The sequence below is a fragment of the Podarcis melisellensis genome (assembly GCF_964234715.1).
Source record: "Podarcis melisellensis genome assembly, chromosome: 4".
NCBI classification, from domain to species: domain Eukaryota; kingdom Metazoa; phylum Chordata; class Lepidosauria; order Squamata; family Lacertidae; genus Podarcis; species Podarcis melisellensis.
Window position 1 is genome coordinate 4,524,587 of NC_138531.1, and position 15,663 is coordinate 4,540,249.

General features: G+C 41.5%; 1 protein-coding gene across 1 annotated transcript in view; it reads right to left on the reverse strand.

Moving 5' to 3' along the window:
* DIAPH3 (diaphanous related formin 3) overlaps window positions 1–5,824 on the reverse strand; it is a 128,846-nt gene extending 123,022 nt beyond the window's left edge. The window contains exons 1-4 of the mRNA XM_081907301.1: window positions 5,697–5,824; window positions 4,169–4,201; window positions 2,303–2,479; window positions 467–571 (exon numbers count right to left, since the gene is read on the reverse strand). Of these exons, the coding sequence (XP_081763427.1) occupies window positions 467–571; window positions 2,303–2,479; window positions 4,169–4,201; window positions 5,697–5,777 (396 nt within the window). The 5' untranslated portion in view covers window positions 5,778–5,824. The remainder of the gene's footprint in view (window positions 1–466; window positions 572–2,302; window positions 2,480–4,168; window positions 4,202–5,696) is intronic.
* Between the last annotated feature and the right edge of the window lie 9,839 nt (window positions 5,825–15,663).

A 15,663-nucleotide genomic window follows, 5' to 3' on the forward strand; every position in this document is an offset into this window, starting at 1 on the left:
CAGGCCCAAACACTGAGATCTTTGAATGAGTCTCTGTCAGTGGTCCCCCGTGGCTCAGATATGCAGCTCATAACTAACCAAAGTTATGAATTAAGTATAGTGGACCCAAGGCTGTGAACTCCCTCCCAGCTGAGCGCCCTCCTTGCTGAACTTCAGACACTTGACTCAGACTTTCTTGTTCTAGCACTTATTTTAAGGTGATGTTTGGTTTCATGATAAAGTCTTATCATTCTATTGTCCCATTTTCTGTGGATTGTTTTTATTTACACCTCTTAGAAATGTGAATAAGTGGTATATAAATATCTTAACTAAATAACATGCAATCTGGCATGAACTGGACTGTACTTGTTGGGAGTTGTGATTGCAGTTCCTGATAAAAGTAGTGTTTTCCTTGATTTGCATCAATCTCTTAATATCTGTTAGTTTTTCTCCCACCCAAACACCCACTCCACTCAAGAGTGCTTACCACTTTAGAAGCAGTACTAATATATTGCACCACCATTTCTTTTTTGGTACTGAAATCTTTCTCTCTCAATGGTGCCTTCCGATCTTCATTTAAATTCATATCTTCCTAAGGGGAAAAGGCAAAACAGACATTACATACTATGATTTACCCCCCTTCTACAAACAAAATTACCTTACCATAAACCAGGAATGTATAAAAGGTTCATTAGAATATGCTGGCAAATCCTGAGTTATTTGCTGTAGATTGCAAGGATTTTTTTATTTAACAAAAGCAACAAAATGATCCTATTAACTATTGAAATGTAGAAAGATTAGATTAACCTGGAGTGCATTTTTGTGTTGAAGGACTGTGAGCTCAGCTCAGCTCAGTTACAGTGAAAATGAAGAGGTGGATGATACCAAGTTCTACCTCTCATTTAAATTGGAACCAGTGAAGCAGGGAATGTCATGTGTGAGTTTCTGGGGGCAGTTGGAGGATGGATGGCAGCTAATGGACTGAAGTTGAATCCCAACAAGACAGAAGTAATGTTTCTGGGGGAAAGGGGGACTTCCTGGTCCTGAATGGGGTAACTGTGTCTCTGAACAACCAGGTGCGCAACCTGGGAGTCATTTTGGACTCACAGCTGTCCATGAAGTCACAGGTTAATTCTGTGTCTAGGGCGACTGTCTACCAGCTCCATCTGGTATGCTGGCTGAGACCCTGCCTGTCTGTGCACTGTCTCACCAGAATGGTACATGCACTGGTTATCTCCCACTTGGACTACTGCAATGCACTCTACGCGGCACTACCTTTGAAGGTAACTCGGAGACTACAATTAATCTAGAATGTGGCAACTAGACTGGCGACTGGGCGTGGCCACCGGAACCATATAACACCCGTTCTGTAAGACCTACATTGACTCCTAGTACATTTCCGAGCATAATTCAAAGTGTTGGTGCTGACCTTTAAAGCCCTAAACAGCCTTGGCCCTGTATACCTGAAGGAGCGTCTCCACCCCCATCACTCAGCCCAGACACAGAGATCCAGCACTGAGGCCTTTTGGCGGTTCCCTCACTCCAAGAAGTGAATTTACAGGGAAACATGCAGAGGGCCTTCTTGGTAGTGGCGCCCACCCTGTGGAATGCCATCCCATCATATATTAAGGAGATGAGTAATTATATAACATTTGGGAAACATCTGAAGGCAGCACTACATAGGGAAACTCTTCAAGGATTAATGTTTTACTATGTTTTACTATGTATATATGCTGAAAGCCGCTCAGAGTGGCAAGGACAACCCAGTCAGATGGGTAGGGTACAAATAATAAATTACTCTTATTAATTATTATTAGTTGGGACTAGTAGAAATTATAGAAAGATGCAATTTAGGGTTTACTAATATATATGATTTATTGGTAACCATTTCCTTCATTATTGCTGCTCATTTATAAATTGCTCTTGTCGATTTTTCAAGAAAAAATAGTCAAAAATATTTTTGTCGCATATATAAAACAAGAGTAATGGTACTAGTATAATCTTTGCCATAACTATTTTGAAAGGTACCGTTCACCCTTATGGAATAATATGAAAATTAAGCTGGTGCCATAAGTGGACAAGGCTATATCAACAGGCAAGATTCTTAGTAGAAGAGAGCCATTCATATAATGGACTGTAATACTATCTGCCACTGCTAAAATTCACACACAACTAGTTGAACTATTTTTTAATGAGTGTGCAGATATAACTTTAACAGTGCTTTTATTGTGCAGAAAGAGAAACCCAATAGCATAGTGGGAACTTTAGTATTCTGTTTAAGATATCATTACACCTTCATAGCCAATTGAACAATTTCTCTTACCATCATTTTTTCAAATAGTGATAGGATCTCCCCGTCTGATAAAGGATTAGGAATGAAGTCATCCAAATCTGTAGATGTAGGCCAGCTGCTGGTTGTAGAATGCAATTGTTTCAGATTCATTATAGTTGGTCGATCTTTTTTGCTCCCAGGAATTCGTATACTTGAAAATCTATCAAACTGAACAAGAACTAAGAATGAATATGTCTAAAGTTCATATTGTACACAGTGCATCCTAAAAATACTTCTTATACATGGGATCAGTAGTATCTCTTTACAGTAGCACTGAAATACAAAAAAGCAAAAACATTTTTTTAAAAAAAATGTTGTATACCTAGTACTATTTCATTCCTACCATCATTAGGTGACTCCGACTCATTGTGGCTTTGCTTAGACAAACACTAAACTTTGGTTTGATATACAGGACTGAGCCTGGACGAGCCAGGTTGCACTTTGTCTGATATACCAGTTTATGGGTACTCCCAGCTTTGTCACTTGAGGTTCAGGTTACCTCAGTAGCTACAACCACATTTTACCAGCATCGTTTGGTACATCAGGTGCAACCATTATTGGATTCGGATAGTTTGGCTGCATGGGTTCAAGCATCACTAGCCCTGAATATAAAGTATTGTAACTCACCCTTTGGAGAGCCACCCTTGAAGCTGGTTTGTAAGCTGCAGCCACTGAAGAATTCTTTAGTCTAGATGTTATTGGGCATTAGCTACTGACACCTGTGTTGTATGTCAGCATGCTACCAAGCATGCTATCAAGGTAACTATATAAAGTCCTGAACAACATGGCACAAGTGCACTTTAAAAATTGCCATATTCCTTATACCCCTGCCCATACTTTGCAATTTGCTGCTGTGGCATATCCAACCACATGTGGCAGTCTTCAACAAAAAAAATTGTACATTAGTATGGTGATACTGGGATTATGCAACTCTCTACCTAATCAGCAATAGCTTTATTCAACAAACCATAGTAAATATAAACTACAGTTTAGGGTTCTAAAATAATTAAATAAGCAGTTGACTGGACACACAAGTTAAAGCTCCCAATCTCCTCACAGCAGTACTAGAAAGGTGATCTGGAATGCAAGCCTGAAATAAACTTAGGCTCATACACATAATTCTAAACTATAATTTGGTATCATGTCCAAAGAAGTTAATAGGACCCCTAAATACATTCCTGCAGCAAAATACCTAAAAATAAGGTAGGACCCAGGACTGTCATCTATAACTCTGACCTCTCAGAGATGTAGAAAGTTGTTAGCTGAATAGATAATGGAGAATTCCAGCCAAAACACAATAAACAGGACATCTCTTTCATAAGTGTGGAAGCATGGTTAAAGCATAGTTAACCAATGGCACACTCAACTTATTGGCTTGGTTTGCATGAACAACGCTTAGGATACCCATTTATTCCTCCTATACTTGTTTTGTCAAAAACTATAGTTTATCACTACATCAAATCTGGGCAAACTATTATTTACAACCAAACATTTAATTCCCAATTCTAGTTTACAAGCAAACTTGCCACAGCCAATTGTAGGATGCCACAGCAAATTGTTATAGTTTTTATTGTTATCATTTTTTACTCACATTTATCCATTTATTGGTTCACTTACCCATTAACTAAAGAAAAAATATGAGATGGCATTATGGGCAGGGGGACAGCACATTAGCCTTAGGCAAGTTCATGTAACACAAAATCATTATTTGGCATTACATCTGAAGTGAGTTACTGCATTTCAGTTAAGTGCCAAATCTGAATGACAAAAAGTGTTTATTTTACAAAGCAAGTTCCCATTATCTGTGTGGTAAAACATACAGTTAGTCGCAGCAGAATAAAAGCAAAATAATCTTACCACATCATCTGTCAGTGTCTTGATGTGCAAATGCTGTAAATAAAGAAACAAGCTCTTAATGCAGTTCAGATACTCTACCAAAAATTAGCAAAGAAATTCTAGGTATAATTTCACTATGCAAGCAATATTCCTTCACTTTCCATCATCATATTGGTCTCTGTAAATGTGGAGGTAACCCTGATGATACCCCACTAGACAACCTCAAGAACCCATCCCATGGAACAGCCACAAGTCCCTGGCCTCCTTGGCTTGGCTTGAGTGGCAGTAAGTGAAGAAGAACTGCCCCTGCTGCCCCCCCCCTTTTTAACCTGCTTATGCCCAGAAAAGCTAGCAGATAAGGAGACAACCATCCCTTCCCTGCGAACTCTGTATGAACTTGTGGCTAAGAGTCCCCTTTATCAGTATCAGAATAAAACACCCTAGGGCAGTGGTTATCAACCAGTGTGCCTTGAATGATGATCAGGTGTGCTGTGGGCAATATTGGCTTCCATCTCTCTTTCCTTCCTTCCCTCCCTCCTCTGATGCCCTATTGCATCTCTGCCTCCCAAAGGCTTGCATGGCTGTTTGTTGCAGCAGCCCTGGCTCTGGGGCTGGCCAGGGGGTGCTGGTTGCCAGGAGCTGAGGCAGCCTCGGAGGAAGCAAGCAAGTGGATGAGGGAGCCCAGCCAGTCTGCCAGCCCTTGCTGTTGGGAATGGACAGACAAGTGGGAGGCTGGAGAGGCAGGCGCAGTGCTGGCCTTTCTTGTGCTTACTGTGTGCAAGGCCTGCCTGGGAGCTGAGTGTCCAGCACTGAAGAGAAGCCTTTCCGCCATGCAGGCCCAGCTGCGCCAGCTGCTGCCACTCAAGGTGAGTAAGGTGATGGCCTCACATTCTCTTTCAGCCAGTCTCTGGGGACACCCTCCTCTGAGGCCCTGCGGGTGGCCCAGAGACCGGGGCAGCTTCCCAGAGGACTCCTAAGAAGAGGGGAGAGGAGGCTGAGGAAACACTCCACAAAAGAAGGATGTTTGAAAAGGGGTGAGAGGCCGCTGGCTCTGCAGGCAAGTCTGAAAACCTCTGCCCGAGGGTGAGGTAGCAAGCAGGGGCAGCATCTCTAGAGATGCCTGAACACCCTTCTCCCGACTGGCCTCATGCTGAAAGAAAAAGCCTTCAAGCTGCTTTTGTTTAAATATCCTAGTTATAGTTTTTTTATATATATTGAAAAACTTCACCCTTAAAGCGGTTTACAAAAAGAAAATCCAGAAAAATGCACAGCTATCAGAGCTGGTCTAACTTTCCCAGCCTGGGGTGGCTTGTCTAGCCCATTATCTTTTCCAGCAGCTGCAGTGAAGAGTCAAGGCGCCTCCTGGGCCTCAAGAGGCAGCCAGTTCCGAAGGAAAGTTCCTGGGCAGCATAATTGGGGGGGGGGGGTGGCCAACCCCCCCATGAGGGAAATCAGTTGTTGTTTTTCAAAAAGAGGTATTTCCCAGAGACGGGCCTTGGGGAGGGAAGGAGAGGCTCCCGGGAGCCCAGAGCTGCCTCAGGCTACTCACAAACTTGGGCTTTTTACTGCTGCCGCCGCCTCCGCCCGCCGCCGCCGCCGCCTCCCAGCCGGGCTCGTCGCCGCGGAGCATCGTGCTCCCTCCCCGGCCCTTCTTCCCTCGCGGCGCCCCCGGCTCCATGGCAGCCGCGCGGAAGGGGCCCCTCGCAGGCGCGCGCTCGGCTGAGGAGAAGGCAGTTGGCGAGGCCCCGCCCCCTCTCGCCCGCGCGCCCGGGGCCGTTGAAACGCCCGCCACGCCCTGGCTCGAATCTTCCCGCCACGGACTCCCCGCCCTCCCTTCCTTGCCCGCCTCTCTCTCTGCGCAGCCAATCCCAGGCCGCCGAGCATGGCCAAGGAGCCTCTCTCCTCTCTGATAGGTGGAAACGGAGCTCTCCGGAGGGAGGGAGGAGGAGGCGCCGGGGAATCGCTGAGCCGATTGGCTGCCCTTCGGCTTCGGCGCGGGCGCGGGACCGAAGCCTGACTAGGCTCCCGCCTGGGCCTGCAGGTGTTTGAGGGGGCTCGTGCTTCATCTCTCTATACACAAAGAATGATTCTATTGTTTTCCATAGTTATTAAACACAAACAAATAAATAAATATTGTTCGAATTCTAGAATTATATATATATATATATATTATGATTGGTTCCCCCATATCTACCTGTTTATATATATATGGTTATCAATATAGTTTTAATTCTATCAATGTTAAGTTGCTGTTTTTAGCTGTACTCTGTCTTGAGTCCCGGGGGGGGGGAGGAAGGTGCACACAAATGTTTGTTGTTTTTATTTATTTATATCATTTGATAAAGTTTGTATACTACCATTCCCATTGATTTCCAGCCCGCGTGGTGGGGGATAGTGGGCTGGAGAGGCTGCTTTGGGCTTCCATCATGGGGAATATGTCCCAGCCCAATGTCCCCCTTGAGCTAGCAGGCACTAGAGGGGACGGGATCAAGTCAGGACCACCCATCGGCCAATTAGGAAGCAACTTAGGGGTGCATATACAGATATATATATATATATGAATGAGAACACACCCTCCCATGCTTTTAGCTGGAAAATAAAATGGGAAAAGCAACACTGTTTCTTTATTCCACTCTCTGGCATGAGATATTCAAGGGTAAAAACTGAAAACTGGACTTGAACCAACATTATTACTCCTGCCTCTCAGAAGACCCTGCTCTAATGAGCAGAACAAGTTCACCACTCGTGGCAGATGCTGTGCTGAAAACAGAGCATCTGCCTTTTCTAATCATTACTTGACAGTCGAGGCTTATGCAATCATCGTTTTGTTCCATGAGGCTCTCAAACGTGTCACATACCAAACATCAATCTTTTTTTGGTGGTTGGGGCAGAGAAATTCCACTTGTTCAGATTACTTTGGCCAATATGTTGTTTTCCTGCTAATTTTTTTTAAATCTGAACACATACTGAGAAACCTGCAGATTTACATTCCATCCTAACAGAATTTCAGAGCAACAGGTGTATCATACTTGTGAGGCAGATGGCCTATGAAATGAAAAATCTTAATCTACTGCTGAGGAAGAGAAAAAGACAGAACAGTGTAATCATGGCCATGTTACCTATTTGTGTAATATTCTCCAAACCAAAGCCCACATTGCCCCATGTCCTTAACAACTATTTGTGATGAGACATACAGAAACGAGGTGCTAATTATATTGGCTTCCTTGCTTGCATTTCATAATTCCGTTAGAGTCTACAAACATTAGACCGCCTGTACACTGTTTCTCATCCGCATGTGTGAAGAACCCCTACCCACACCATGTTTTGGAGAGAAGACAAGTAAGGAAAGATGCAACACTCTTTCTCCTGCCAGTTTCCATGTCAGCAACCACCCTCCTTCCCCCCTCCAAATATTAAAGCATAACCATGTAGCCACTTGGGTTTGCCATTGTCTGCCTTATTATCCTCCCTTAACTTTGTACATGAGAGCCTTCAGTAACTGTTAACATGAACAAAATGTTGTTTTACTTTTTCAGTAAAAGTTCTTTTTCTGGGAGCACTCTTTGTTTGTTGTTCCCCTGGATGCCTTGCAAGCCTTTCCACCTCCCAGACATCCCTAAGTTACACATCCTGTGTACAGGTAGTTTCATAAATGTGCTAGTTTCTGGGCCAGCTCCACCAGACAGATGGCAGCCTGTCCTCCAGCAATATAAAGACAAGCTTGCAGGTATCTGAAGAAGTGTGCATGCACACGAAAGCTGACTTAGTTGGTCTTTAAGGTGCTACTGGAAGGAATTTTTTTTGTTTAGTCTTTATAAGGTTCCCTTAGCACCGGGTCAGATCCCACCCCTGTGCTATTTGTGTTGCAGAAGGACTTATTTGCTGAAGGTGGAGAAGAGTCTGCAGATGTGCATAGAACATTTCTGGAGCCAGCACTGTAACACCTTTGAGATTTACCTCTGAGGCATTCACTGTAACATCATTTTGGGAGGCTGTCCTGCTGTGTCCCTTCAGCACTCGCCTCAAAAAGTCTAGCTATCTCCCCTGACTTGGCAGAGCAAATAAGGATCACGGTGCTGTTATTGAATGAGGTATAAAAACTTTTTAAAATAAAAAAATCATGATTACAAAATGGTGGCAGAAAAGATTGACTTAAAACTGAATACACCTACCATTCAGCACCAAAGGTTGAACTTTCATAATGAAAGTCTACTTCGCTTTTATCATGAGGTTTTTGTGATATCTAGATTCCAAGGAGTAATGATGTTCCATTACTGTCTTACTCAGAGTTAAATATGAAGCAGCAAAATTAGGCCAAATTACTGCCAACTTTCTGATTTATGCATTTTCATACTGTCAAAATGGCCCAAACTCCACTAAACCACTTCTAATTTTTACAACATAATTCATAAGTGTTATAAAACATTATCTCATTATTTAAAAGTTTACACAGAAACTATGAGTTAAATTGGTTTCCTTTAAACTTCACACAGACTTTTAAAATTATTAGGAAGAGAGTTCCCCCCCTTGAAATAATTTATCTTGTACATGTACCAAATCTATACATATCTCAAATATGCAGAAAAAGGATGCAGTATCTCAATTTGTAGAACATTGCTACGGATTTCTCCTTTCGCAGAATGCATGCCAAGAATTGGTCAACCTTGTGACAACTAAGAATTTATATACAAAAGCATCTGAGAAGCTTTAAAAAGATATAGCCTGAGGCATGTTCTGCTTCATGTAGTGTCAGGAAAAAATTATACAAAGCTGCTTTTAAATAAGCAGAAACTAAACTGATGTTTGGCACTGACACTCTAACAGGAGGGAACACTGATTCCTAATTCTTTTATCTTTTAGTTTTGCTTACTTTATGCTGAAGTTATTCATACTTGCACTCTTGAGGCCTACATAGTTTCAAGCCTTCTTGGTTTGGTTTCATCTGTGGTATGCATGCACACACTCCTACCCATCTAGATTCTGGCATGGGAAAGGGCAACGTAATCAGAATGGTCCCAACCAATTCAGTGCTACAATGATGTAGGACAGAACCACAGGTAAAATTTATCTAAATATTTTGGTTCCGACTTTTCACTCCCATAGATCCCCAGGGTGATTTCCAAGTTAACAATGCAATCCAATGCCTGTCTTCAGAAGTAATTCCCAGTGACTTTAATGGGTTTTCTCTCATATAAGTGTGTACAGTATAGAATTGCACCATTAAACATAGAAATACAATAAAAATAACAGCAATACAACACAAATGAGTATAAGATCAATTAAAACACCATAAAATAAAAATGGGCCAATAAATATGAGAGAGAGAGAGAGAGAGCATAAAAAGACAAATGGCTGTGTAGCTGTTGCAATATAGCTAATATGGAAATCAGGTCACAAATGCTTTTAATACACTAGCTTCCAATATAATAAAATTAGGGGAAGATCAAAATAATGAGTGCCACAAACTGCTGACCAAAACAAGTGTGCCATAGGTGTGTAAAGATGGCAGTCATAAAGTGTGCCAGTCATGCCTGTGGCTTGAGATGACTTGGTCTTCCCTTGCCAGCAGGACTGTGCTACGGTTTGGACATCTGTGTATGATAGAACTCACTTCTGTGTGCTTATTCTTGGAGCACCTTGGTCTGCAATTGATCCAAATGTGTTTCTAATTCTTGGAGCATTCTCACAGGAGGTTTACATCACTTTCAAGCCTGCCTGTGCTTTTTATGTGATTGTCATCATTGCTAAATTTATAGAGAAATCTGTAATTTGAATAGACGGTCTAGACAGTGAAGGTTGTACAGTAATACAGTATTACGAAGCAATCTCTTTGTGGGGTGGGGGGGAATAAAGGAAACAACGGAACACTTTAACTCTTGTGTGAAAATGAGATGACATCTGATGGCTGGAAGGGACTCAAGAGAGAAAAAATGCCATGGTGCCCCTGGAGCAGCAAAACGGGATGCCTTCATCTGTCCCACTTGCAATAAAACATGTCTCTCCCATATCGGTCTCTGCAGCCTCAGCAGACGCTGTAACTCTCCAGTGGTTTGACTTTACCCTTGAAAGCGCACCCCTCCATAGTCTCCCAAGACAGGCAGATGCCAGCAACATCTGATTAAAGAAATCTTAACTAATTAAATGTATAAGTTACCAGTAATTGATTGACCAATCATGTATGTACAGTATATGGGGGGAGGGTTCCAAAGGAGAAAAATGTTTTAGATTCTGTATGCATGTGTCACAGCTAGCATAATGTTGGAAAAGCAATTTCCTTTATGTGAGAGAGGAGGAATTCCTTTTTCTGGTATGCTGCATGCTTTAAAAAACCGCAAAACCTGCGGACCAATTAATTAGAGGCAAATGAGTGCCCTCTTAAATGTCTGTGCACAAGAAGCACAGGGTTTTGTTACGTATTTCCATCATTTCCAAGGCTGGAGTGCCAATATGGTCCGGTATAACTGAAGTGACATACATAGCCACATTAGCATCAGAATTATATTTCTCAAAATAAGCACACACACACACGGTCACATAAAAAAAAACACTTCATAAAAATGGAAAATACTTTCATAAGTAAGCTGTAATATGATGCACAGGTTGGGTCTTCCAAAGTTAAAAAAGCAAAACTCCCACTGGGCATGCAGAAGTCTTTGGGCATATCTAAATTAGTTATTTGGATACCAGCCAATAACTTTAAAGCGTTGGTGGTGGTGTGATAGAGGCCATATGTTGCCATTTCCTTTGTAACACAATCATCTGTCAAACCTGTGTTTGAAGAACCATCAATCCTGCATGATTTGAGGATGGAAAAGTGTGTGCGTCACAGGCAATGAATGTGCTGCCACACCACCTGCAAGCTATCGTCCGTTTTCAGATTCAGGTGCCCTAGATGACTATCTAGCAGCCACCAAAGGGTTTAATGTAGTATTTTGGTCACTCCAAGGATGACGAATACCCTTCCACTACCTGTTGCTTTGAAAGAAAAGAGACCAGTTAAAGGGTCATAGCAGAAGCATGTTCTAGTGGGGCTGATGAGGAAAACATGGAGCTGACAGGGGGAGGCCAGCCTCATGTATCAAATGGCCCAGTGGAAGGATAACCATGAATTTCAGATCCAATTGAAGCTGTTGTGAAGAATTTGATTTCATAGAACCAAATGCATCTCTTTATCTTTTAGGTATGTTAATCTGCACTACTGCAACAAAAATGGAGGGAAAATAAAACCAATATAATAACCCACCAATTATTTAGTAGTTCCTGGGCTCTGCAAATAATATATTATTTTTAAATATATTATTTTTAAATGAATACTATTTGTAAAAATTGTAAAATCTTTGTAAAATATCTCCTTCTTCTCTTCCTCCTTCTGATGTGGTAAAAACCATGTAAAATCAAGTTGAAAATTAAGTAAATTACGTAGATGAAAGGGGACGCAGGTGGCGCTGTGGGTTAAAGCCTCAGCGCCTAGGACTTGCCGATCGAAAGGTCGGCGGTTCGAATCCCTGCGGCGGGGTGCGCTCCCGCTGCTCGGTCCCAGCGCCTGCCAACCTAGCAGTTCGAAAGCACCTCCGGGTGCAAGTAGATAAATAGGGACCGCTTACCAGCGGGAAGGTAAACGGCGTTTCCGTGTGCAGCTCTGGCTCGCCAGATGCAGCTTTGTCACGCTGGCCACGTGACCCGGAAGTGTCTCCGGACAGCGCTGGCCCCCGGCCTCTAAAGTGAGATGGGCGCACAACCCCAGAATCTGTCAAGACTGGCCCGTACGGGCAGGGGTACCTTTACCTTTATCACAGAAAATAGCTTCTTTTCAAAACATTGCTTTATATTTACAGTCTCCATATTTTCAGAACTGCTGAGGATGGTGGATATCTCATATATTTCTGATTTGCATATGAAATAAAGGCATGGCATGCTACATAAAACACACTTTGTCTATCAGTGTCTCTCATCAGATAGCCTGTGTTATTTTTTACAGCCACTGCAGCCTTTTAAATGTTTCTATAAATGCTATGTTTAGTTCTTCTAGGGATTTTCATTTTATGCAACAGATAGTCTAGCTGCTATAATAAGAAACATAAGCAATTCTTATGTTTTAATATCTAAACCTGGCCTCTCACCTAAGAGAATAATATTCACTAAAATGCAAACTTAATGGGTTCTTTTAAATTCAAAGTAAATTCCTGTTGTACTTTCCCCCCAAAAGTCACACTTGTCAGATAGGTCCACCATAGGTGGTAGCAGATGCCCCATTCAGTTGCGTAAACAAGTTATGGAAACCCCATCTACAATTGTATGGGAGTCGTATACCATACTGTATATGTATCCCAAAATTTCAAGGTGTTTTTTATATGCAAAAACTGATTGCATGGTTAACCAAATAGCTTTCCAATCATAATAGTCTATAGACTGCTCCACATTGGTTTCCCATGCTATCTTTAAACTAGTCATAGTGCTTGTTAAAGAAAATATTGTGTATTTAGTTTTTATATCAGCCCCCATTCAGAAACATTGTTCACTTCTACCATTCTTTCAAAGCCAGTAAATAGCAAGGCCATCATCCTTAAGAGTACATCATTCTAACTGGTGTATTCAAATTGTCCAATATCAGCTCTGTGGTAAAGAATATATATTAAGGTCTAAAATATCAATTTTCTTCCCATTTTACTAATTTACCTTTTGGTATATCACATTTAAATCTAGGGTGATAATCAGGTGGCATTATTGGAGAAATTCCTGGAGAGGTGAGGCTTTGCCAGTTCTTCCAGACCTGAAAAGTGCACCTGATAATTGGGTTTTTTTTATTTTATTCCAAACTGCTGAGGTACAATGGGTGGAATGACAATACACATAAAGATTCTTTGCCATAGTTTTTGTTTATTCTATTTTTATCCATGGCTACTCTTCTTTGAAAATCAAGTAGCACAGTTGCTGAAGATGGAATGAATCATCATATATAGCCAGATTAGAGACTCCCCATTCATTCACTTAAAAAACAAAAAACAAAATGCATGGCAATTGAATATTTTTAGCCTTAATAGTGGGAGTGGGGAAAGGGAAACAAATAAAGGAATATTGGAATAAGTTTCATTTCTGCCATTCTATTTCTGCCCAGCATACACTATTCTTTCCCTACCTCTTTATATTTTTTGAATGGCTTTCACTAAAGGCTTTTAATATAAATTATATAGTTTACCCAGTGTTATAGGAATATGTACTCTACATAGTCCTAAATATTTAAATGCCTTTGGGCCAAAAAGTACCACAGCCATTCAGTTAAGCTCTGTTGGTTGCTTAGGTCCTAAAGTTCTGTCCTCTGGTTTATTAATGTGGTTAAATTAAAGTTTCACCTAAGTATCAGTTCAGATTTCACTTCTGGGAAGTAAGAGAAAACACGTGTTCCTGGAAGGTAAGCAATAAAGGCTTGCTGCTCTTTTGGCACCACAGAAACATCTAACTGAGCAGTGTTGGGATATTGGGAAAGATGGAGCCCTGCTCTGACCCCACATGGCAATAATATTTTTGTGAAAGAACAATTTCCCTCCCAAATTCTGTGGAGAGATGAGACAAAACTTTCCTTCTCAGATTTTTGCCACACATAAGAGCAACTTAAGGACCAATGATAAACACTTCCCACAGCAGTTTGTCTCTGATTCTCTCCTGCAATTTTTCTTTCAAGATTGTGCCTTGATCCTCTGACCTTGAACTACCATTGTACACTCATTGTACAGCTTTACTTGTTCAAGAATTTATTTCAAATGTCTCACAGCTTATGGTTAATCACTCAGTACTGTATACACACTTGTGGTGTGTCACTCTTTTATAATGCATTTGGGAATTTAAAACAACAACCCAGAAACACTCAACTGAATAAGATGTGGGGGTTAATTTCTGTCATTGAAAGAAGAGAAAATAAAGTGCAAGAGTGGATGATAGGGACTGTAGGAATTCTGCAATATCTCTAATGTCTTGAAACATTATTCAGGCTGTTAACTGTTAATGCCACTACAGCAACACAAAGAGCATATGCATAGCACATATAATTATAAGTTACTTTTTCGATATCAAACTGTGTGGGTGTGAGTGGAGGGGGAAAGAATGCTTTAATAGCCACTTGACATGTTTTGAAAAGCTTTCTATACACTATATTACAAATAACAATTGTTATATTATAAATGTTACATAACATTTTTTATATTACAAATAACCTTTGGATGGATTCAACTTTTACTACATACAATGTCTAATTCATGGTATATTGCTCTGTCCCAGCTCCTGCCAACCTAGCAGATCAAAAGCATACCAGCATGAGTAGATAAATACATATCGCTGTGGCAGGAAGGTAAACGCCAGAAGCAGTTTAGTCATGCTGGCCACATGACCCAGAAAGCTGTCTGTGGACAAATACCAGCTCCCTTGGCCTGAAGCGCGATGAGTGCCACACCCCATAGTTGCCTTTCACTGGACTTAACCATCCATGGGCGGAATCACACAAAGAAGACACAGCCCAAGTGCCCAGAGACAGTAGTGGCATAAAGTAAAGGTAAAGGGACCCCGACCGTTATGTCCAGTCGTGAACGACTCTGGGGTTGCGGCGCTCATCTTGCTTTATTGGCCGAGGAAGCTGGCATACAGCTTCCGCGTCATGTGGCCAGCAGGACTAAGCCGCTTCTGGCGAAGCAGAGCAGTGCATGGAAACACCATTTACCTTCCCACCGGAGTGGTACCAGAGTCCCATCATCAGGTAACTGGCAGCAGATGTGACTGGTGAGCACCTGTTCTGCTTTAAGCAACCGACTCTGCAATGCAGATGTGAAGTGAGGCTTCAGCAGCACCCTGGACAGTTCCATACAGATCTCAGTTTGGAGACTCCACAAAAGCAGAGTTCAGATGCGACTCAATGATAGCTAGCCATCCTCCGTCTGAGCCTTGAACAGGAGCTGAGCTCTAGCTCAGAAGCCAGCTCCACCTTCTGTGAGAGGAGTCTCTCCATTTAAAAGGGCCCAGCTTTAAGCAAGCCATGTTTATCAGTCATGTCTGTTGTCAGCTGTATCCTGCTGAAATCACTCATCCAACAGAAATGCACATACATGTACAGATAGGCGCACCCTGGAAATAAGTGAAAATGGCCCTCCCCTCATAACATGGCATTATTTACTATCAGTTACTGAGAAGGCCTTCTTGAAGAAGAGTGAGCACTTACTTTTTTAAAAAAGAAATTTAATTATGCTTTTCAGGTTTATATATTTCACTAATTTGACAATCATTTTAACATTTCAAAAATTGTCTTCCTTCCGCCTCTTTCTGCGATTCCTTAAATTTATTTTTAATAACTTCTGCATATCCAAATTAACTTAATTTGCTCATTTATTCATCGACTTTAAATATATACTCTTATAAAACTGCAAGTTATTACAATACTCCTGCCAATGTCTGTTTACAGTTTATCTGTAAATATTCAACAAACCATTTCTATTTTTTTTATATATAAAAAAAATTATCTTGATTTCTTATTC